At 43.0% G+C, this 24,347-nt stretch overlaps 2 protein-coding genes and 1 long non-coding RNA gene across 5 annotated transcripts; all 3 read right to left on the bottom strand.

Annotated features, from left to right (window-relative positions):
- Nucleotides 1-390: 390 nt before the first annotated feature.
- On the bottom strand, nucleotides 391-12,248 carry LOC127595744 (transmembrane protein 198-B-like). 3 transcript variants are annotated; one of them, XM_052057488.1, is made up of 6 exons: nucleotides 11,675-12,248; nucleotides 11,274-11,608; nucleotides 5,665-5,932; nucleotides 3,873-4,454; nucleotides 3,470-3,669; nucleotides 391-2,953 (listed from the first exon to the last, which is right to left on the bottom strand). In XM_052057488.1, the coding sequence occupies exons 3-6, from the start codon at nucleotides 5,828-5,830 to the stop codon at nucleotides 2,801-2,803; spliced, it is 1,101 nt and encodes a 366-aa protein (XP_051913448.1). In that variant the 5' UTR covers nucleotides 5,831-5,932; nucleotides 11,274-11,608; nucleotides 11,675-12,248; the 3' UTR covers nucleotides 391-2,800. The 3 variants fall into 3 exon arrangements, with proteins under 3 accessions (XP_051913448.1, XP_051913449.1, XP_051913450.1); XM_052057489.1 differs by lacking the exons at nucleotides 11,274-11,608; nucleotides 11,675-12,248 and adding an exon at nucleotides 11,071-11,262; XM_052057490.1 differs by lacking the exons at nucleotides 11,274-11,608; nucleotides 11,675-12,248 and adding an exon at nucleotides 7,356-8,081.
- Nucleotides 12,249-13,127: 879 nt separating this feature from the next.
- On the bottom strand, nucleotides 13,128-23,650 carry LOC127595729 (sterol 26-hydroxylase, mitochondrial). The gene is made up of 9 exons (XM_052057458.1): nucleotides 23,186-23,650; nucleotides 21,548-21,738; nucleotides 20,140-20,339; nucleotides 19,862-20,059; nucleotides 19,192-19,355; nucleotides 16,570-16,736; nucleotides 16,364-16,445; nucleotides 14,174-14,389; nucleotides 13,128-14,084 (listed from the first exon to the last, which is right to left on the bottom strand). Exons 1-9 carry the CDS (start codon nucleotides 23,381-23,383, stop codon nucleotides 13,965-13,967), a joined length of 1,536 nt encoding a protein of 511 aa, XP_051913418.1. The 5' UTR covers nucleotides 23,384-23,650; the 3' UTR covers nucleotides 13,128-13,964.
- LOC127595756 (uncharacterized) lies at nucleotides 17,097-19,172 on the bottom strand. Its single transcript, XR_007961322.1, has 2 exons — nucleotides 18,563-19,172; nucleotides 17,097-18,135 (listed from the first exon to the last, which is right to left on the bottom strand). It is a non-coding gene; the product is annotated as an uncharacterized LOC127595756 (long non-coding RNA).
- Nucleotides 23,651-24,347: the final 697 nt, after the last annotated feature.

Here is a 24,347-nt window from a genome sequence, read left to right as displayed (position 1 = left end):
GCGGGGGGATTTTTTAATGTTGACGTGCAGTTCTTACTCTAACAAAATAGAAGCAGCAGTGCCTTCGTTTTGTCATTGACCTGGGCCAATGGCGGCCGTCTCTCAATGTTCCTTTTCTCCCACCTTGGCTTGCCTCCCGGCCCCAATGCGACGTCTGATTGTTGCACTGAAAGGCATTTAAGAGATAGGTCTTCATCAAGACCATCTAGCCACATGTACTGAGACAAGCTGAAGCATGAAAAAGGGTTGAAACAGGCCATCGTTGCTGTGATATCTTTAGGTGTCTCTTGAAATTGCTCTTTGTGTTGTGCGGATGTTGAGCAAGTCAGTACATTATACCAACAAGATGTCACAAACGTTGCAAGAAAATAAATGAAGCATATAACAAAGAACAGTCAAGGGATGTGATCCATATCACCAGAATTTATTATCAATGTGTTTGTGCATATACCAATGATTTTTATCTACATATTTCTACATATACAGACAGGTTAGAGAACATGTTATCAAGATTAGACAGATTGAGGAGATTAAAGTGGGTGTGTGGGCAGGGGCAAGGTGGCGTCAGAACATGTGAGCAACACATACATGGATGTGTGTTTCCAAGAAAACAAAATGTTGGTGAAAGTTGACTTGTGTGCAGCCAGAGGACTTTGTAGGTTTTTTGGAGTCTAAAGGAAGCCACTGTTACAGGTGTGTGCGTGTGTGTGTGCGTGCGTGTGTGCATGCGTGTGTGTGTGTTCGAGGTCATGAAAACCTTGTACATTCATTCCTTGCTTTTACAAAGATCAAGACTCATTCTCCCTCTGTCTCCTCCCCCCACCCCCTTTTTTAAAGAAATGATTCCATGAAGGAGATCTTCACACCGTTATCTGCCTCTCCGATGGTTACTGATGTTACCAGGCTGCTTTGTCAGACAACAACAGAAGCGATACAGTGACAGGCAGAACAATGACATGCTCTTCTACTAAATGTTGGAAGATCAATCTAACCTGTGTTGACACCTGCAGCCATTCAGACAACAGAATGCTTTGTAATTAACTAAACAGGACCACATTTCACACACGGTAAATTTTGATGAGATCGTCATGAGTTTAGTATAGATACAGTAATCCCCACTCCATCGCGGGTGTTACGTTCCGCAATCCCCACAAAAATTGCGAAACCCGTGATATAGAAATACCCGAATTAAATACTCTCGAGGGTAGATTTTTTTATAGCATTTATGGCACTTGAATTTTTAAAGTTCTTTAAACATACTTAAAATAATATAAACACGTTTAATCACATACAATGTATTGAGAGAGAGCAAGAGCAATGGATAACACAAAAATATTGTACAGCGTACCAATCCCTCAATATGTTTACAGTAAACAGATGCAAACACAGTATGTACTTCATGAGGTTTAAAAAATGTGGGGGCGAGTTGATTTTTTAAAAGTTTTTTTTCCAAGCAAACTTATCATCTCACAATGTAAGTCAATAATCATGCCCAAAGCTGTACATTATGAAATTAACCAATAGCCATCATTTTCTGCAGGCATAAAAATCACGGTTGAAGGAGATTGACCTTCAGTAAGACTGGTCAACAGCAAATTTGAATCAGAGATGGCTTTGTGTTCCAAATCTTTTTTTTTAAACGCTGATTTTTAAAAATGCCTTTCCTTTTTTCCTAGCTCGTCGGGTTTTTGAAACACTTAAATGTTTTTATTTGGAATCAGTGGGAAAAAAAAATAATTCAGAACAGATTACTTGCCTATATGACAAACAAATTGTAAAAAATGTGTTCATGGGTGTAATTTTCAACACAATCTGGACTGTGGTGAAATACAGCACTTTGTTTCATTCTTCTTCTTTCAAATGTACACGGTCTCATTCAAAATAAATTTACAGCTATCTTGTGGTCAACTAACGAGAGTTAGACCCAAATATCATACAGTATATTGTTATTAACTGTACAAAGATATCCGGGAAACTGCGGGACCTGGAAGCTGGAACCGGCGAAGGAGGGGGGTTTACTGAACAGTACTTTTGGTGACATTTCTGTTTGGTGTTGTGCTGTCATATTTTTTCTGATATAAAATAAGTGCCTTGGCACAATAATGAGCTCGACCATGTGGCAGTCGAAATGATCTTTGGGGTTCTGAAGGGAGTGTGACAAGGTGGCACTGAATGCAAGCTGCAACAAAACACCCAACGCTTCCAAAGCGCATGCTGGGAGAGTTGTGGCAGGGTGCCACTATCCATATGGCTTTCTTTCTAGCACTGTCGTCGGCTGAACATGCATGCTCGTCACAGGTTCAGGCATGGTGAAGAGAACAAGCCAAGCCCTGGAGCAAATGTGACCCTGTATGTGCACCCAAAAAGCGGCAGCACACCCCTCCTTAGTCACAGGAGGAGCAAGGCACCCGTTACAGTAAAATCAACTTGAAGACAAAATGGTCCAGCACCAAGGGGGGCAAAACCCCATTTGAAAGGTGGCAAATGGAACCCAGTTGGCACTATGGGCCTGCAGACCGAGGATCGCCTGTTGTCTGTTGTGAGGATGCCTGTGCCTGAGGTGTGTCTGCATTCTGATCTCTGACCCTGAGGCGCTGAAACAGATGTCGACCCATCACATAATAGTTTCTGTGTGTGTGTGTGTGCATGTGTGTACATGTGTGTGTGTGCATGTGTGTGTGTTAGAGGGAAAGTGTGCAGTGAGTGATGCATGGACACAAATAACACAGGTGTGCACACATAGCACACACACAGGTGCAAGTACTGCAAATGCGTGTCTTGACTGGGTCCAGGTGATGCGTCAGGCTCGTAGTAAAGGTCCCGTGGCCCCAGTGAAGGGCGCCGTCGAGCCAGAGTCGTAGCCCAGGTCCACTGCAGCGTGCGGCCCACCGAGCAGCTGTCCTGGGAAAGGCTGAGCCTGTACTTGCCGGTCCCGGAAATTCTGGATATAGCTCTGCATCACAAGACAGTGGGATTAAGCCTCTTACATGATATGGAACTCAATGTTTGGTTATCTCCAGTTATTTTTTTCATGGATGTCCAGACTACAGCCGAGGGTCCAATTGTGGCATGTACAATGATGCCCTGAGAGTGACCAGGATTCAGCTCTTTTCGTTGATATTTTCCTTGCCTTTTGCAAGGGGCCTTTTGTTTCTCCCCTTCTATCCTGGTGTGTGTACCGGCGTCTTTATTTATACTTTGTCACCTTCGCGCCACTTTTTCTGCAATAAATATTTCTTGTGTATATCACCGAGTTAAAAGTCCGCTTGATAGCTTGGTACGTCTGCGGATCTGTTCTAGTGGGATGCAGGATTGCTGACCGGCCCAAAATTCTGGAAAAAAAATCCTTGATTTTTTGATTTATCACACCTCAGGACCATTTGGAATCTTCAATCATTTGGACCCAAAACCCTAAAAATTGTGAGGCAGATCTGCTAAGCGCTCATGTGTGGCCTCTGATTCTACTCACTGGTGAAAGGACGTCGGTGTCATAGCGCCGAATGGGATTGGGCTTGCGGCGATAGGCGTGGTCCTGGTAGAGTTGCTTGGCTTGGTTTTGGTTGGAGGAGGACCCCAGATGCTTCTTCTTTTTCTTCTTGTGACAGTAGCGGTCGTCCCGTTGTCGAATACGCATCACCTGCATCCTCCTCTGCTGACGACTGATGATGACTGGGGAAGAGGAAACGGTGGTTGAAATGAAAATGAAAAGAAGCTAGCAGCCGAAGCACAAAAGGTATTGTGCGTAAAAGACTATCTGTGACCCAATTCAGGGGCTGCACACTTTTAGGTGAGCCTTCAACTGTATACAGCCTTTCTACAGAAGAACGTCATCGCCTCTGAATTAGGGCACAGCTAATGGCATGTGTCCTCACCCTTGGTATGCGAATAGCCCTCAGCAGTCACCTTCCACTGGACCACCACGCCCAAGAGAGTGAGGGCAGGCCACACCCCCAGCACCACCCACGTAAGCCAGCAAACCGGCTTCCCAGGCACGGCTTTCATCCGCTCGTACATGTACAGTACGAGCGCAAAGAGCTCCACGAAGTAGTCCAGCGCTACGGTGATGACGGCCGCGCCGAAAACAGCGGTGGACAGCGTGGTGAAGATGCGTTGCCACTGGAGGGTGAGCACGGCAAAGAGCATGCCCAGGCCAAGCAGCACGCCCAGAGGCACCCAGACAGAGCGTGGCGGGCTGTGGGAAAGCTCCTCCATTCCCACCAGGGTAGCGACGGCCACCAGCAGGCCGAGCAGCAAACCCACCATGAAGAGGCCCACGCTGCGAACCAGCATGGTAACCAGGCCGCACAGCGTGCCAATGCCCAGGCCGATGCCCGCCGAGGCCTCCACACTCAGCTGGGTGTCCAGCACGCGCTCCTTGTAGCAGAGCATGAAGATGACGACGGAGCCGAACATCAGGCCTGTCAGGAACATCACCGCCTTGAAGCAGCGATAGCCTGCGGGAGGGTCAACCACATATGGCTTACTGGACAGAAGGCTGTTCATGGATGAAGATTGATTGATACTGTCTGTTCATCCGACACAAGTCATATATTTGCTGTCACATAGCACAATATTGAGACCAGGCACACCCAGTCATTGCCATCTTGATGTCAAGGAAACCCAGTACAGAAGTCCCCCGACCTAGTCGTTTGCAAATTCACCTATTGTGCATGACCAATCCTGTCATCTGCTGAAAACTCTCAGCAATTCACATTTTTGTGCTCTTTCTGTTACACCCGAAGACAATGGTCCCCAACTTTTCTTGTTTCACAGACCAGTTGAGACAGCTACATTTGCTTCGCGGACCGGCAACCACTTTTTCCATTGCTTTAAATTGCCAGCATGTCTTCATGCTTTCCGCTTGATCATTTGGGTGCCACTCGTTCCAATGATTCAACAGGTTTCTCGTATCGCCTTGTTTTTGACGACATACCATGCACAACAGCTTCCTCCTCCGCGTCGCTCTGGAGATACCGCTCGGGGAGGAACTTCTCTTGTCAAAATGGCTGCTCATCAGCTGTGCGTAAAGCTAGCTGTACGTTTGGTCAATTTGTTACTGTTGCTTACGGTTGACTGCTTCTTCTTTCGTTGGCGAATTACATATTCATGTTCTAAGATGATTTTGAAATAAACTGTGTTGGGATACTAGTGGTGTATTTATGGCTAAACTTCTCGCATTGACTATAATCACTTGCTGATTTTCACCATTCAAGGTAGGGTAACACAAATGATGGGTTTGCACAAGTGCGAGCACCCTTTTATAACTGGAATGTGGCTATTTTCAGAATTGACCAATTACATTCAAACTCATGTTGAATAGGAGAGGGCTTAATCAGAGGCAATTTAAATGGTGTCAGATGTGGGCTGACTCCGTTTCTCATGAGTTTGATTGGTTAATTATGAAACCAGATGCCTTCCAGTTATAAGAGAGTGTTCACACTTGTGTAACCACATTTAGTTGTTTATTTTGACTTCACCTCAAAAAGATTAAAAATGCATTGAGTTGTGCAGGTCACAATAATGGTGGAAACAGTGTTCAATATTTTGTTTGAGCATTATCTTGTTCTTTTTGTATAAAAAAAATTGTCATGTGACCTTTTTATATTCACGTCGGTGTAAAACAAGCGATACTGTGGTGTGAGGTCGGCCAAAGGTTCAACTTACCGAAGAAGCAATAAATTACACCAAAGAGGCAGCACATGGAGCACACTACGGAGGGAACCACCTTGTAGCGGCCGGCCGAGTCTGCGCATCCGTTCAGTAGCCAGGGTTTCAGCTCCAGTTCAGGGCGAGCCTGCAGTGGTTCCAGGACAGTCGTCATGATGAGCATAGAGAAGAATAGAGAACCCAGGAAATGGAGGATGAGAGGCGATCAGATGAGAAGCCAGGGAACGGGGAGACTACAGAGCGCCTCCCGGCTGCGTGCCTTCACCTGTGGATGAAACAGGTGCCTGTGACCAAAGTCAATCTTGAAAAACTTTCCATTGGAATTAATAGGTACAAAGAGGAAGCGATCAGGAAGCTACGCAATTGAAAGTTGGAAATCTGCCGCCCTGCACTCATCTGCAAAATGACCAACACCAGGTCTAACCCGCCTCCGCTCGGTCACGTCATGTGCTACGGAGAATAACACCTTTCACGAAAACAGAGCCATGAGTTTGAATTCAAGTCGCTCAGGCTTCCTCCCAGATTCCAAAACCATGCATATTATGCATTCATAAGACAGAAAAGACCAGGCAAATACACATCCAAATATATCGTACTGATTTTGTTGTTGTTGTTGATATCTTTGATGTAGGCCTAATCCAAAATCAATTGAAAGTACATTTTGACACAAGTTACATTAATATAAGTTTATGGCACTTGGATGATAACACTCATTAAAAAAAAAAGTAATTACATTTTTTTCACAAGTGACTAGTACCTTCATCATAATGCATTTTTAAAGTAACCCACCCAACCCTGGTTTTTATATTGCAAACCTCTCGTTTGACAATGACTTATCACCACTCACAGTTTTGACGGTGTCTATGTTGGTGTCTCTGAAACATTGACATGAATAACATAGATAATGAATGAATGAATATAACCTTCATGTTCTCCTGAGTCGGAGACAAAAGATATTTCAAAATGTTCCGCAACTTGTATAGTGTGTCACTACATCGGCATGGTCACAAATCTGTCATTAATAAGCAAGCATATTTGGTGAAGGAAAGCACCGCAGCAGACTGTGTCTGTCTGTCTATTTGTGTTTGTCCATGTGTATGTGTGTTAGCATTGAACCATTTTGTACCGCAGATGTCAATGTGCAACATCCTCTTCGTCAAATCAAACAAAATCTCACAGGCGAATTTTGATCCTGAACCATAAGATAAACCATAACCCCCCCCCCACCCCCCACCCCACCCCGTCTGGCCTCTTTCTGTCTGTTACTATGACAACGGTGGAATGCTGACAGATGCTTGTGAGGCTTGATCTGTCGCCTCCAAATGACAGCGCAACGACTGCCATAGCAACAGCATGAGAGCCAATCAGAGCCTTGGCAAGCACATATTGTCTATGCATGCATGCGTGTGAAGGTGTTGGTTATGACTCTGTCGTGCACATGCTGATCAATTGTTGTATGTAAACAAACATCCGACCATCCATCCATCTGCATTCTGATGACTGAAGTACTCCACACACACCCACGCATGCACACACACACACACACACACACACACACACACACACACACACACACACTGTACATACCATAATGTCAAGCAAGTGGATCAGACTCTGGAAGATTGCATCTCTTTCAGGAGCTACATGCAGTTGAGATTTACTCTGGCATCGCTCTTGAATCTACTCACACTGGCCTAACGAGATCTTCACAGAGCTCCGCGTAGCTTATCCTTAAATAACTCAGTGCACGTGGCAACCTCTCTTTGTCCTGTTCATCTGAAGTCACAAGTGAACAAATGCTGAGTGGTTTCCTGCTGCTCAATATTACTGTGCAGAGACCAGCCGGTGTAGATCGATATGAGTCTTCTGTGGAAAGTGTGACTGGGTGCCAGCACGTGGATGACAGCCCTGAGCGTGACACAAAGGAAATGGTGGTACAACTAGGGTGGCAAAATTCAATGGCGGAAATGTCACATGAGAATGAAGGACAAAAGTTAACCTTAAAAGGGAACTTAAATATACAGTAAGCCCCCCGTCCAATGCGCGTTTCCTGTTCATGGTCCTGCTATTTGACAATGTGAAGAAGAACGAAAACAGGAAGCACTTTCAGATTAGCCTCGTTTTTGCTGAAGATTACACTGAGCAACATATGCTTGACTATTTTTTTTTAATCAGAAAGGCAACAAAATTTTTTACAATGGATTTTTTTGCACTGATTCCGAATCTTCCCTTATTCTTCTTTAGCCTGTCAGGTTTTCATAATAAAATAATAACAATAACCTAATATGTAATATATTCAATATTATTTATGAATTGAGAGTTAGCCTTGTCAACAGGTGGAATTTTATTTTGAAACATCATCGCTATTGATTAGAATGCATGGTAAAATCCATTTTGCCCAAGCTTTTATAAGTCAAACTTAAAAAAAAAAGAATAATAATACTTTTTTTTAATAACTCAAAAATATTTCCAGTGTCAAAAATAAATAAATTCCGAGACACATACTATCATGATTCGGTTTGGGACCAACAGGTGGCACTGTAGGTCCCCCGGCAGCTGCACACCTGTTGGTCATTTGGTCATTAGTTGTATAAAAGGACTCCTGCCCTATGACTCGGTGTCCGGTCATTGTTGCTTCTCGCTACTGTCATGTGTGTTGCTGTTTGCTCTTGTTTTCCGTCATGTTTAGTTCATTGTTATGACAGTTCTACACGGCAGTCATCGAATCAATCCTGTGTTCTTCCATCACGGTTTGGTTTGGGGCCGCCACAAAAAAGGACAAAATCCGACTTCAACGGACAGTTAGGACGGCAGAAAAAATCGTTGGCACGTCCCTACCCACTCTTGAGGACTTGCACACTGCAAGAATCAAGACAAGGGCACGGAAAATCCTCCTGGATCCCCCGCACCCTGCCCACCACCTTTTTCAGCTACTCCCCTCAGGCAGACGCTACAGATCCATGCGCACCAAATCCAGTAGACACTTAAACAGCTTCTTCCCTCTAGCCATTAACTCCTTAAACAGTCACTGACATAGTCACTCTTCTTGCACCACAAAATGGTACTACAAAACTACTGGTTACTCTAAAATGGTTCAATGATTTTGTTGTTTACGATGATACTAGTGCAGCGTGTTATACCGGAGAACAAATTCCTTGTGTGTTCTACATACTTGGCCAATAAAGATGATTCTGATTCTGATTCTGGGTTATGTTTTAGATTTAGTCATGGTTTTTGTTTGATACTTTGGACTTTGTGTGTTTTGGATTTAGTTTTCTTTGTTTTAAATACAATTTTTCAGATACACCCCGCTCCTCCCTCCTGCCTGCTTTTTGGCGTCCACCACCACCTTGCTACGTGACACATAAAGCCATCTCTGAAATAAAGTGACAAATTCTATAAAGTTCCATTTAATTTCTATTAATTCCCATTGAAAGTCTCAAATTTAAATTGTTTCCAAAACTCTCCACCTTAACTTTGCAGACATTTACAGAAAATGTCCCTAGATCTTTGCAGCCTTAAGTACAAGTGGAAAAGGGGAATATTTTCAACTATCTGACACTGCTTTCTGTTTGCTCTATTTGCACTTTGCACAGCTGCAGGTGGTTCTCAGGCCACACACCTCCGTATGCAGCCACTCATTACACCGTTGGGGCCACCCTCCTCCGACAAAGCCTCCTCTTTTTCTGTCGCATCTCAGCAAAAAGAACCAAGACGCCTCCGTGCAGCGTGAGCTGAGGAATGTAAATGATGCTTCTTGCCACGGACAACAGCTACCGTTCTTCAGAGAAACTAAACAAACAAACAAAAGCCGCATGGCCGTGTTTTAAGAAGCCGGGATGATGACACATGAGCAGATCAAAACTAACATGTTGGGCATTTCTTTCCTCATGATCTCTCACAGAACTGTAGGGTTCAATGACTGTGTTGATATCCTGGCCACTTGGCACACAAACCTCCGTTGGTCACACTAGAGTGAGGAGGGCAACTGGTGAGGCGCATGCAGCCGTTTGGTCAATTAAAAAACAAACAAACAAACAAAACATTTTTTAGGAGGGGGGTGTACATTTTTCCTCTCAATAGTGGAGTCCTGCATACTTGTGGTTCAGCACCCTTTTCGCAGATTTCAATCTAGATTTTTAAAAATTGTTTAGTGTTTTTTGCGGGGGGGGGGGGGTGTATGGGCAACCAGCATTTTTCATGAAAATTGCATGCAAAAGGTTGACCAGCATTTTATTTAAAGATTTTTTTGAGGGAGGTGGGGGAATTTACAATAAAAAATAAGAACAAAACAAAACAAAAATCCAATGCATTTCAACGTCTCTCAGTATTTTGCTCTTTGTAGGCACAAAATGAAAATAGCTCAAAACCTCGAAAAAAAGGATTGTAGTAGTAGTAGTTCAGCATCAAAAATACATTTTGGGACAAATAAAGTCCTCTCTTTGCTGTTGACCAGTCTATTTTTTTCAGTTTTTGAATGAAATGCAGGACAAAAATGCACAAAATACAGTAATGTCTTGCCCATATTTTAGTTAGCTGTTCAGCAGTTTTGTGTTTTGGTGACTTTAATGAGGTCCTTGGGGAGCACGTGTGGGGAGGGGAGGGGGATCGAAGTATTTGTAGTTATTTTGTGATTGCTCAAACACTTGGTTGTTAAAGCCTGGATCGCTGATATGTGCATTGAGCATGAAATATACTAAGATACTGTGATTCACATTGGGTCAATAAATCACAGACACATGGATGATTTTTGTCCATATTTAAAATGGCATTTTTGTCATAGAACTGGTTAGGAAGTACATGAAACTATGCGGCCCCCAGTAGTACTGATGAAAAACTATGGGCCCCCCAGCATTTAAGTTGTCCATCTCTGCATTAGAAAGAGCATACCCGTACTGCAGTAGTTCATGGAAAATAAACCGATACCAAATAAATGCTCAAATAGCTATCAAAATGCCTACTAGTGGGGCCTAGTGCAGCACAATAGGTTTCTTTACATGCTATTTGGCCAAAAGTGGTGCACAGAAATGTCACACAGAATAGTGTGTGTGTGGGGGGAGGGGGGGGGGGGCGGGGGGGATAACATTTTTAATAAGGCAGTCGTGTGTGGCGGTGAGGACAAAAAGCATACTAGTAAACTGACAATTAAGTGCACTCGACATGTTTGGAGACATTTGTACAGCTGCATTTAACTTGTATAGTGCATTTTGGAAAATATGGATATAATTCAAAGGAATATTTTAGTATATCTGTATCGTATTTGTCGAAATCTGAGCCTTGAATGTGAAATTAAGGTGATTAAAATGGAATAAACGCTGCCTTCAGCAGAGAAGTGAAATGGTGCGTGCTGCTGTCACGGACCGCGGGGAGACGTCAGTGCTGCAAAAGTCCCCATGTTTGTACCTCACGTTGCACTGCCATCCATCCGTTGAGCCTCTCGACGAACTCATCGACCGCGATGCGGCCATCCACGAAACCCCGATCGACCTCCATCCCTGACTGACCCCAATTCAATGCCGCACATTCCGACTCTTCCTCACGAATGACTCGGCAGCATCAGTAGTTTGACAGCAGGTGGTGCAAAAGACGACCGACAGGGGACTCACCATTATCACCTCCGACGGGGTGACGCTTCGGCACCGCGACGTCCTCATGACTTCAGAGGGGGCCACCGCAGCCCGAGACCCGACCATTCCATGGACACCCAGCCCGTCAAAGGGTGTGTTCCTTCCGTCGGCGTGGGGCGGGACGACGCGCCTCTCCCGATGATCCGGATGCGGACTAGTCCTCCATGACTGGAGCTCTTGCAAATAGGACGACGAAGGGGAGCACCGCGGGGAGGTCGGCAGACGACAGTTGAGCGGGCCCGGATGGACGGACGGAGGCGGGGTGTCGTGCTTCCCATGAAGATGGCAGGCAGCCGCTCGTGCCCGCGCGCAGTCTGGAACACTGTTCTGTGTGAAGGCCAAATGCGCCACCCACAGGCTGGCAGTCGAAAAACACCCACCTTCTCGAAAAAGACGGGAAAAAATAGCGGGTTTTCTTAGAAACACTCCTCACCTAGAAAAGTACTCACAAAAGCATCTTTTTCATTAAAAAAGTTTCTTAAAAACTACTCACTCACCTGAAAAAAGGGCAACAGGGTAGTTACCCCCATGGACTGGTCGCAACACGAAGGAATAGCTTTCGTCATTGTTGCATACAACACATTTTAGAGTGCTCACCCATTTGTGCACAATAAGGCATAAAAAGAGGACTAAAGAATTCATGATCAACAAAGTGTACAGAACGCCTTCTAACCGGGCATTCATCTTGTAATTGTCATTGGTGAAATTAACTTGTGTCTTTGTTTATTGTAGTTGAGCGAAAACTGGCTGAATTTATTTGTCCAACCCTTCTCACTCACAGTTCAGCGTTTCTTCTGCCCAACATGCTGCTGTGTGAGGCAAAATGGGCGGTGGGGTGCCTCGGGGAGTGCACGTCGACCATCGACAAAATCTCTTCTCGACATCATGACAATGAACGTCAGTGCAAGATCATGTTCGCTACAATACCTAAAGTGACCAGAGGAGGGCGACTGATAATACAGTAAATATTCTCTAGTACGGACTCGTGTTTGCGCTGTCCAATTTGTCCTGATAACAGAAATTCCTCATTTGGGAAATGAGCATGGTACATGTCCTTTATGAACCTGCAAGTATGTTGACAAAATACACGTGTAACAACACATTCAATAAAATACAAAAGTATACTGTCCAAAAACTGTTTATATAACAAAAACTGCAATACAGGTGTATCCCAAGAAAATCACAAAAGTAAAATACATACAGTATTTTAATGTTTATTTTTTTCTGTCTTGGGAAAAAAATTGTATTTTGGATTGTTTTGTTGGATGCATTATTTGGTTTATTCTTCTACGTTTCGATGCGATGATCTACACCACGTAAGTGAATAAAGTTCAAATCTTTCGCAATTACAGTAAAACGCACGGCAATAAAAACACGTTTCTTCGGTCATGTCGAGTGGGTGCTGCTTTTAAGATTCTCCAGGACGTAAGTGAATAAAGTTAAAATCATTCACAATTACAGTAAAACGCACGGCAATAAAAACTCACTTACACGTCGTCCTTTAGAATCTGATGATCGAAAAACGCGAAGTGAAAACTTGTTCCAGCGTCAGTATTTTCCGTCGCATCGGGTGGGCGTTACGTGTATTTAAGCTCCCGTGGCATTACACCTCCATCCGGGTTACGGGTAGTGGAATTTCCGCTTACGCAACTTCCAGTAACACGTAATATCGGAGTCAAAATGTTAATGCATAGGTTTTTATTCCGGGTGAAGGATATTCCTTTCCATAGAATTCCCGGGATGGGAATATTTACTGTACTTATTTTGCATTACCATTTTCGCCGATATCCCATCTGCAAGTGGTCTAAGAACATGAGTGAGTGCAAAGGGAACTAAAGTAAAAAATATGCTTGTTTTTTATTCCATGTGGGTTTTTTCACATCACAACGTACACTATGCAAGTTAATAAAAGAGGGAAAATGAATAGTGTGCAGCTTTTCATTGGTACTGTGTGAAGTTATGAAAATGTCTTGTGTATTGACAGTAAAGTATGTAAAAGTCAACCAACAAAGATGAATCAACTCGCAAAATACCAAAACAAAATCCGTCATTAGATTTTGTGGGACAAGTTAAGGATTAAACAAGCATAGTGTAGCGTCTATCATGTGCCTTCGTCTAACAAGACATTTCAACCTTGTTTTGGGTGTTACAATATATTGTAGTCAGGAATACATACAGTTGTGATGTGGGTTTTGTTTTGTGTGTGTTATGTATTATTTTCATACACTTGAAAAGGTCCTTGCTAATGCAACTACTGGTTAGATCTATCTAACTGAATATGACAAACAAACTTGAAGTGAAAAAAATCTATGAAGTGAAGTCACTGATGGTGTAGTGTTACACTCGCCTGAGTTGTGGCGGACAGCGGGAATTCGGTTTCCACTCGGGAACGGAGTGGATGTGGGTGTGAATGGTTGTTTGTCACTATATGTGCCCTGTGACTGACAGGCAACCAGTTCTAGTTATAGTCGGCCTTCCGCCTAAAGTTAGCTGGCATAAGCTCCAACAACCCCCCACAACCCTGTTCAGGATAAGCGGTATTGAAAATGGATGAATGTACTAAGTGAACAGTAATGAGAAAATGACTTGAATCAAATCCTTTTGTTGTTGTCTTTGTCTTAAGCTCCACCTTTTTCTTCTGTGCTGGATGCAATTTTCGCTTTCATTTCCTCAGGCTCGTTGCAGGAAACGAAGGTCGATGGGCTTTCCAGGAATGAGCAGCGTTCGCGTTTTGGCCTGGACGCTGGCGCAGTCGTCTCCCCTCGGCCGGATCTCGAAGTGCTGCATCAGCTGCCAACAACGAGTTGGCATTCCTGACTAAGTTCTTAGCACTTTAAAATTCTGGCTGCGCGATATGAGACAAACATGGTGGCGCTTACCCTGCACAGAGCAAAGTACATCTCCATCTCGGCCACTCTGTTACCCACGCAGCCTCGCACGCCCACGCCAAAGGGGATGAAGCTGTATGGGTGGTGCCGGAAGGGGCCTGGCGTCACCCTAGCGGCGCGAAGCCATCGCTCTGGCAAGAACTCGTCAGCACGGACGAACTGTGTGTGGTCGTGGCTGACGACGTAGTGGCACAGGTGGAACTGAGTCTGGAAGCAACATGGCACAAAAGTGTGTCCTTCGGATCTCACAGCAGCATGTGAAAGCATCTGACTACAATTTCGATTCATCCATTCAAACATTTCCTATAGCACTTAAACCTTGTTTTGGTCACCGGTGAGCTGGAGAGTGATGGAGAATGCCATTCAGGCTCTAGTGTTTTTTTTTTATATAAAGTAGTGTACTTTATAAATGCATACACGATAAAACTGTCTCAGTGATTACCTGAGTGTAACATGCTTTTGCACCTCACCGCAGCACCACCATTAACAAATACATTTTAAAATTATATCTCAAATAAAAGCAATCTTTTTGTGTGACATCTTTAAGTATTACTGTTGTAACAACAAAACAAAATCTTTATAATACGCTGTACATTGTTGATCACTACGATTACGTTTGAGGTCCTCCTGCACAAAAACAACTTGGTGAGACATGTGTGAATGTATACTGTACTGACATGTTGTTGTTGTCAAACCACGCTTCTCCGTCATGTGACCAGGTCGCAAAATGAGTTAAAAAACTGCTGGAGATCGCAAATGAAGGCGGCCTTAAAAGTACGTTCGAGACAACTGGATTAAGGTTATGGCTGAATACTCTGAGATCGCCACAATAGCACAGTTGCTATTTCCGACATTCTACCTGTGTGAGGCGGGGGTTTTCTTCAGCAACGGCGACTAAAACAAAATTACGAAGTAGACTGGACATAAACCACACACTTGAGGTGTCATTGTCTCCTATTACCCCAAGATGGGACCGTCTAGTTGCAGAAAATCAAGCTCGGGGCTGTGGTGAGTCGTCATTTTCATGCACTTTGAATTTGCGTTGTATCGTATTTTGGAGGCATTAAACATTACCATAGCGATCAGTGTTGCGGCCAGATTAGACGCTCCTTGTGTTTATCATAATATTTTGAAAACACCACAGTTTTCATGCCGCTCATACCATATTACTTTGTTGTATTAATCCGCCACAACTTAAATGCCGGTCCCTGAAAATATTGTCTGACATAAACCGGTCAATGGGGCAAAAAAGGTTCGGGACCCCTGACATAGAGCAACATATACAGTACATGTGGGGTGAAGTGGGGCAGGGGGTGGGGGAGTGAGGCTGAGAAGATGTAAAGCCATGTTGATTGGCTGTGCATCTTCTTTCTGTCTTATCATGGTGGGTTACTCTTTGATCGTTAATCAGTGTTTTTACGATGCTGCTAGTGTGGTGTGTGTGTGGCTGTGAGAGAGAGAGAGGAGGCTTATACAAACAAAAGCAGGTCTCTTCCATCCTTAATTGTCCAATCATCCTTAATTGACTAATCATAAACACGTCTGCGGCACACCTAGGGATCGCTGGCCTGTGTGTGTGTGTGTGTGTGTGTGTGTGTGTGTGTGTGTGTGTGTGTGTGTGTGTGTGTGTGTGTGTGTGTGTGTGTGTGTTAGTGCTCTGCTCAAGCGCAAAGGCCCACGTGGAGCATTTTTATTTTTTTTAATGTACCGGTATATGTTAATTGGTCGCTACTTCGCCTGATGTTCGGTAGGTGGTTTTGGTCCCCATTAACCGCGATAAACGAGGGATTGCTGTACTGACTTCACCTGCAATAATACAATACAATACAATACAATACAATACATCATAGTAGAAGTAAATATTTTCTGTGAAATATTTTTCCGGATAAGATAAACGTAACTGCAATTTGATTTGTTAACTGGAAAAAATGAAGGCATTAGATTTGTTGTAACTTGAAAATGTCCACATTTGCGAGTAAAACGCGTCACTGACATGGCTGGCAAAATCACAATCTAAGTTCCCCCAGTGCACTTTATAGATGGGGTAGTTTGAGATGATCGCTCCTTACACATTCCGAACCAACTGAACCATGCATGAGCAAGCACGAGGCAACAGAGGAAAGGAATCCTTCTTTCTAAGGAAGAAACCTCGAGCAGACTGCTCACTCTGTGTGCCAGTACCTTCTTTGGGAACCAGTAGTTGTCTACTACCACCTCATTTTCTGTAACAAAGCGTCCGTTGCCAGGAACAACAGGATACAAGCTGGAGCGAAAGAACATTTCAAGTCAGCTCACATGAGAGAACGGGACTAAAAACATTTGGTGTGCACTCCTCAACTGGGTGGGTCCAAATATCTGTGCAAAGTGGAGCACATGAGACAGCTCACCGTAATGTCTCTTTAATGACAGCCTTCAAGTAGGGCATTGCTTGAAGGTCGTCCACGCTGGGCTTACGTCTGTCGGCACACACGGCATTTATCTCCCTGTAGAGTCGATCCTGAACTCGCGGGTCCCTCGCCAAGTGGTACAAGGCCCAAGACAGAGTGTTGGAGGTCTGACATCATAATAACAGATCAACAGGTTCACTTTGGATCACAATAAAAGACAAATTTAGCATTGTACATGGCCCAAGATATGCTATCTTTGAGAGCGGCTGTCCCAGTCAGACAAACACGTCTCAGTCTGACGTGTTAATTCAGCTAAATTTACGGAGCTACTTGTAGGCTCCGATTAGGGAATCAATCGGCAGCCAACGCAAAACGGGTGGAGTTGATGGCAGATTGATTCCTTCAACGAAAAAAGATCCATGTCGTTTGATACCATTGCTCAAAATCAGACAATTTCTCTCTGTATTAACCTCTTCATGTTGCTGTTCACTAATGTTTTATATGAATCCACAGAGCATATGCTCAACTTCTAGTGAAATGGTTATATTTGGGGCTTTTTTGATTCTGTTTAAAAAAACAAACAAATAAAAAACAAAACAAAACTTGTCTTAGTCCCATGGCTCTCATTTGATCGAACAGGCCGTTTCAAACGCTTAAAAGTGGAGCATCTGAATTTGATTTGGCGCTCTGACTTCTCTTGAACTTCATTTGAAACTTCTGAAAATATTGTCTGTGTACTTAGTTTTTTTTGTATTTCAATTGGGAGTTTATGGAAAAGCGGAACCAACTCCCCTTGTAGTCATTATTAGAAATACCAGGAACTAAACTCAAGCTCAGAGGGGATCGAGCCTTTTCTGTTGCTGGTCCCTCTGTCTGGAATGACCTCCCACTGAACATTCGGCAAGCCTCCTCGCTGCCCATCTTCAAAACTCACTTGTATTCTTTGGCATTCGACTCAGCATGACTTAGATTTGTTCTTGATTTTACTGTTTGGTGCTTTCTATCGCCTTTTTTTAACGATTTGTTTTACTGTTTGTTGTATATGTTAAATTGCTCCATGTACAGCACTTTGTATGCAGAGATGGCTGTTTGAAAGTGCTCTATAAATACTGTTGACTTGAGTTGAGTAGTCCATATTAAGTTTGATTACATTACAGTAATAAAATGTCAACAAAAAAAACCCACTGTACAAGACCATGCACCATAAGTGCATCTGGATGGACCACCTTTGTGTTCACATTCCACACGTTAAGCCATCCATTCTGAGGACCTTATTGTGGCTAAGGAGTACAAAGCTCCAAACAACCATTGCAACCGTGTTCTATGTGCTGTGCATAATGAGTGCCTGTATTGCCTGAGGCATGTGGCCTTGAAATCCAGTACTTCCACATTCAGCAGACACGTGCCGCTGCTCTAGAGTACCTCTATTTGATTTGTAAAAGGTTGTTTTTAAAATAATGTTCCCGTTGAGTCTTTCTACACTATATGTAATATACTGTTCTTTTAAATGTTGCACATAAGAAATATACCAACTTTAGAAAAATCTTAAAACTAGTCAAAATTAAACTAAAAAGAAGGATTTGGGGGGGAAATGTAACTAATAAACACAAAAAAACTAAATCAAGCTAACTCAATAATAAAACCAACTGAAAATGAAATAAAAATAATGAATGTAAAATCCAAACTTATTATAGCCCTGCTTAACTCACATCAACATACAGTATTCCCTCGGCACCAAGATGACGACAAAAACAGCAGGCAAGTTTTTTTTTTAAAGCAAATAATGGAGGGTAGATTCCACTCCACAAAAACATAAATATAGTGAACTACGGCCAGATTTGAGTAATCGGCCAGCTGATTTATTCAGGCAGTGTATACACTAAGTAGGCAAAAAATGGACCAATTATTTTTTTTTGCAGGTTTTTGACGATTTTTTTTTTACACATGACATCATAAGACAAATGTTATATTCAACAGGGCACCCTCCCCCCACAGAGAATTGACCAACAAATGGACAGACTTGAGCAAGCATTAAACTTACTTCAACTACATTTAAATGTAATGTATTCATCTATTATCCGAGTCACATATCCTCACATGCGTTAGGGATGTGCTGGAGCCCATCTCAGCTGTCTTTGGGCAGTATGCGGGGTGCACCTTGAACTGGTTGCCAACCAATCGCAGAGCACACATAGACGAAAAACCACTTGCAGTCACACTCACACCTAGGGAGAATTTAGAGTGTTCCATTAACCTGCCATGCATGTTTTTGGAATGTGGGGAGGGGGCCGGAGTACCCGAAAAAAACCCACGCAGGCACAGGGAGAACATGCAAACTCCGTGCATGAAGGCCAGAACCGGAATCGAACCCTGCACCTGTACACTGTGAAGTGGACATGCGAACCAATAGTGGGTTCTTCAGTTAGTTACTGACATATGAAAATCGATTGCGAATCAATTGGTGATCGGAATCTAAGTCTGCCAAATTTGGGAATTGCATCGGCCCCCAAAAAATTTTAAAAATCCAAATTTGTCAAGCCCCGATGTGAACAGATAAGATGCTGGAAAGCGCTATATGTGGCTGAGCTTGTCCTGTGAAAGTGTATCAGAAGTTGTTATCACCGTGTCAACTCCGCCCAGCAGCAGCTCGGTCACACTGATGTAGATCTCAGATCGGGTTATCTTGTCGGAGGACAGCAGGTAGGTCAGGTATAAGCCTTCTGTCAGCTCACCCCGCTCGGTCTGGGTTTGGATGTCAGCCAATCTGCTGTCGATGAGCTTCTGCGCTATAGCGTTGAAATTCATTGTGAGGTCTTTCAACTCAAAACCGAAAGAAAGTTCAGACCCAATGTTTCACACAAAGTCGTACACGCAACTGTGAATCACCTGACAGTGATCCAGTGCAGTACATTTGTAAAGTACAGCACAGTGCTTAAAGAGAAAGTCAAGCCCAAAGCCCAAGTTCTTGAGGAGAATATGTTCTATGCAGCTCCACTAGTCTAAACGTGGCATTCTGATTAATTTGAGCATGTGGAATATGCGTTCTGCAGTAAAATCCACCCATTTTGTCCATCTCAGGGGGCGGCCATTTTGCCCCGTATAATAAATTGCTCGGGCTCAGGTAACGACCAATCATGGCTCAGCTTCACAAAACAGGTGGACATACTATTAAACATTTGTAATGTGTTTTTTAACATGTATAGCATTATTATCATTTTATTTTTTTTTAAACTTTCTAAAAACTTAACCAAACAAAAAAATGAAAACATTGACAACTACTGTTCCAGCCTACCAATATCATAGAGGTTGTCCCAGGCCTGAACAAAGCGTTTCCAGAAAGGAAGGATGCGACGGGTCCAGCGTGGAAAGATAATAACAATCTCGGAGAGCGTCAGCATGTCATTGACGGCAGCGATGAAGCGCTCCGTGTCTTTAGGAAGGTCCTCCTGGAGGCAGCCCAGCCTGGTCTCAAACAATATGTAGGAAATACCTACATGATGGCATTTAGGAGACCGTCAACAGCACCCCACCTCCACTGTTGCCTCCAGAATCACCGCAGCAGCAACTCACCTTCAAAGCCAAACTTGTAGAGCTCAGCGGTCACATCAGAAACAGAAACTCCGTCTGGACTGCGAGCACGCAGAAACTCAATGCGTTTAAGCAGATCTTCGACCACCTGGTGGATGATGGGAGCGTAGGCTGACACTTCCTGCAGCTTCAGCATCTTTGGGTTCAGAGCACTTCGGATCCTGTACCACTCCTGCCCCTTGCTGAATGGTCAAAGTAATCCAAATGTCACCATTTAGCCTTATTAACCAAATCACAGGAAGCTTCATGTGTTTTTATATTCCTATATTCAAGTGACGTTACAATGTTCAAACTGCGCACAATGTTACAGTGGAGTAAACTCTTTTTTCATCTAGTCCGTTTAATGCACAGTACAATCTGTTTTTATTATTACAGTTCATTTGTATTTAACTTTTAAGTCCAATACATTCAAATTTAATCTTCATGAACTGTGTGTGGCCGCCGCGGTGATCGACTGTTTAACACGCCCGCCTCACAGTGAAAGAGGTGCAGAATTTGATTCCGGCTCCAGCATTCCTGTGTGGAGTTTTCATGTTCTCCCTGTGCCTGCAAGGGTTTTCTCCGGGTGCTCCAGTTTCCTCCCACATTGCAAAAATGTGCATGGCAGGTTAATGGAACACTTTAAATTGTACCGAGGTGTGAGTGCGAGTTGAAATGGTTACTCGTTTCTGTGTTCTGCGATTGGCTGGCAACCAGTTGAGGGTGTCCCTCCTCACCTACTGCTCAAAAACAGCTAAGATTGGGTTCAGCATTCCCGTGACCTTCGTGAGGATAAGTGGATTAAAGAATGGATGAGCTCTTTGTTTTTAAACATTATCTAGATACACTTTTATGTGCAATATGTTTGAATTTAATCATATTTTAAAGACAGTAGTGTTTTTTCCCCCTATGGTTAAGTGCAGTGTCATCAAAACTGCATAATGTTACCATGCATCATATTTTAAAGACAGTAGTGTTTTTTCCCCCTATGGTTAAGTGCAGTGTCATCAAACTGCATAATGTTACCATGGCTTTTTGCTTTGTTAATTGAGGATTTTTTTTAAACTTTTCATTAACAGTACAGTGCATTTTTTTAGTTTCTTGTCTGTTATACTGTGTTTTTTTTTTTTTTTGCTGAAATAAAGGACATTTCCATAATGTGCAATTCATACTTTTTTCCCCTGCATTAAAGCACATTGTTGATTTTCAAACTGTGCATAATGTTCCAAAGGGTTGCAATCATGCTAAATTTACACGTTGTGCTGACAATAAAAGCAAATATACTATTTAGCAATAAAACACTTGGTCCATTCATACATCAAAAATTATTTTTTGCTATTAGTTTATAAACATGTGATTGACAAAGCTGATTCACAGAAGATGTTTGTACCCTGGAGGTACATGTACTCACTCTACGTGCAGACCGTAAGCTTGTCCCCTCAGGTCCCTGTATTCCTTCCAGTGTAGCAACTCTGCTCGCACAGGGTAGCGTCCTTCCTGATAGATCACCTGAGCAATGAGCTCAGGACTGGCCACATTGACCAAATCAAATTGGCCAAACTTGGAGCGCCAGATGGGCCCGTACAGATTCTTCTGTACACCCTAGAGAACAAGGTCAGGTGAATGGAAAAATGCAGAGGCTCCCAAGGGACGTCGGAGCTGACATACAGTATGACTTTTGCAGGTTCATTAGGGCATGCGGTGTAAGAATATGTTGTCACGCAGTACAAAGAAGGCAAGCTCGGTTAGCGTCGTACTTACTAGTTTTGTTTTTCATACAAATGAGAGTCAAGAATCATCTTTATTGGCTAAGTATGTAGAACACACAAGGAATTTGTCTCCGGTATAACACGCTGCATTAGTATTTACTGTACTCCTCTCAACTGCCTTTGCTTTGCTTCTGTTGGCCTGTCTTATGCCCAGTTGTGCGCAAGTGTGGAAGGGACACTTTATTTTTTTACATTTCTGAGGTGCATATTCCAAAATACCAAATTTCACAAATGCTCCGGAAGCTCAAGCTAACTGCCGTGTGCCTGAAAAAGCACAGCAAATGACTGTCCCCCCCCCCCCTCCATTTGTCACACCTTTTTCTCAGATGTGTTGTTATTCCTCAGGTGTGGTGGTTTCTTAAAATATATTTTTTTAATGCAAACTCCCCCTTTTAAGTCGAAGAGTTTCAGACCCTTGAATACGAAAGGATTGGTATAAGTAGAAGTACTGTCGAAGAACTCATTAAACTCCTTAAGTAAATGTAAAAAAAAAATACCGGTATATAGAAAAAATAGCATGCAAAATAGACTCCTTCTGTTCTTAACTTACCGTACATAGTGCTTGAACGGAGAATGAAACATATGTTCCAGACTCTTCCCATACCTTTGCTAATGTTTCAACTGACAAAAAATTGTCATTTAGCGAAAGTTAACTCATTGAAAAATGCACCTTAAACTTTTTAGAGTGGCACAAAACACAATGTGTTTACCACAAATAATTAGCACGAGTGCCGACAACATTGAACAAGTCTGAAATACATGGATGGGGAATATATTGCGTTACTACTTTTAATCTGCTGCGTCAACCTGAAGATCTAAATCAATACTGTACATCAATTCCAATGTCAACCACAGTTGACTTTACCTCTCTCTATTTGTCTTTTGTTTTTTACACTGTATGAAATAAGAAGCAGCCGTATACAAAAAGTACAATATTTTTTAAAATGTGGCGTAGGAGTCGTCGGAAAAAAATACTCAATGAGAGAAAACAGAAAACTACTGTACTTAGGTATACTTCGTTACTTCATACTACTGTTTGTAGGTTAGTGATAAAGAGAGTAATATTGCGCAGGAAAGAAAGCTAATACGCCGTGCAAAGGGTTCCATTAATTAGAGACCCAGGAATAAGAAATAACAAAGAGCATGATTTGTTTTTATTAACTCCACATTTGAGCATTTTAAACATCGGCAAGTACACAACATACACAAAGACCTTCAATTATTACACCTCTTCGAGCCGAACCCAGCAGGCTGAAGGTCCGGCCCGTGGTTCTGCTTACCTGCAGCAAGTGCCTCTTGTCCGCATAGCCTTTGACAAATAACCAGAAAAGTGTTTTGAACAAAGTAGGTCCGGGCAAGTCATCGATGGTCTTCAGTTTGGTCGCTTCAGCCCTTGTTTGTACGAGTGTTCTGGTCCAGAGGCCGACCAAACCACCGCGTCGACAAAGTGCAAAAGGGCGAGGCGGAGAGGGGGACATTTCCTTTTTTGTTGTGAGCGCCCAATATATTTTCCGAAGAACCGCTGATGGTGTACAGTACTGGAGTTTGTTTTGGTTTGGGCGTCAATCTGTAGTCACTCACGGTGTTGCGTTTAATGCCACCCAGTGGACCTTACGCAAAAATGCAGGAACTTTCCCCCCCTCCATTCCATTAAAGCAGTGGTTCTTCATTTCTGTTCGATCGGACCCGAAGGGTTCGACGGAGCATCTGCCATGGAGGTTAAAACATACCTGAATCAAAATGTCATATAATTAGTTATGATACGCCCACCTGGCCATCGCTAGATGCAAATGATCATATTGCTTGTCCAATCAGTGCTGCGGGAAATTTAATTCGCTGTCTTTTTTTTCATTAGTACGTATTTTTTATTGCCACACATTTTTGTTCCTCAAGTAGAAAATATTTCACATAGCATTGTTTGAGAAACATTATAAGGTCACAACGTGTTGGTATGAAGTTGAATAGCCTCTGGATGTCGCTGTTCTCGCTGTTAATTCGCTCAGTCGTCATCGTGACTGGCGTTTTAGAATGAAAAAAAAACTATACTTATGCCATGATTTTTGTTTTAATAAATGTGTATTTTAATGTCTTGAATTTGTAAAAACTCATATTTTTATTTTTCACGAAAGAAGGGTTCGGTGAACGTGTGAGCTCGCTGGATTCGGTACCCCTAGCAAGGTTAAGAACTACTGCATTTAAGTACTCTATTGAGAAGAAGCTACGTGTGCAATGGCACGTCAGGGGCATAATTCGGTTAAAAAAGAACAGTGCGGTAGGCAAATGGATGAATAACAATTTATTTATGGTGCGTGGCTTCGACAAAGCCAGCCTCATTGACTGGAATGTTAATACAGGAGTTCGGTTAATGCAATTTGTTACATCGTCATCTGTGAGGTAGAAATAAGGTTGCTATCACTTCTGGGTAAAATAATTTCACGAATT

Source organism: Hippocampus zosterae, chromosome 2 (assembly GCF_025434085.1).
Source record: "Hippocampus zosterae strain Florida chromosome 2, ASM2543408v3, whole genome shotgun sequence".
NCBI lineage: Eukaryota > Metazoa > Chordata > Actinopteri > Syngnathiformes > Syngnathidae > Hippocampus > Hippocampus zosterae.
Note: the sequence above shows the minus strand (reverse complement) of the source record. Positions and strands in the feature narration are given on the sequence as shown.

Coding starts and splice junctions, on each gene's coding strand:
- LOC127595729 (XM_052057458.1), bottom strand. CDS start 23,383: ATGTCCCCCTCTCCGCCTCGCCCTTTTGCACTTTGTCGACGCGGTGGT. Junction 16,446..16,569: donor GTCATTAAAGAGACATTACG/GTGAGCTGTCTC, acceptor CTTTCGCTCCAG/CTTGTATCCTGTTGTTCCTG. Junction 14,390..16,363: donor ACTACTGGTTCCCAAAGAAG/GTACTGGCACAC, acceptor TGTTGCTTCCAG/ACTCAGTTCCACCTGTGCCA.
- LOC127595744 (XM_052057488.1), bottom strand. CDS start 5,830: ATGCTCATCATGACGACTGTCCTGGAACCACTGCAGGCTCGCCCTGAA. Junction 3,670..3,872: donor GGGCTATTCGCATACCAAGG/GTGAGGACACAT, acceptor CCTCTTCCCCAG/TCATCATCAGTCGTCAGCAG. Junction 2,954..3,469: donor ACACCGACGTCCTTTCACCA/GTGAGTAGAATC, acceptor CTTGTGATGCAG/AGCTATATCCAGAATTTCCG.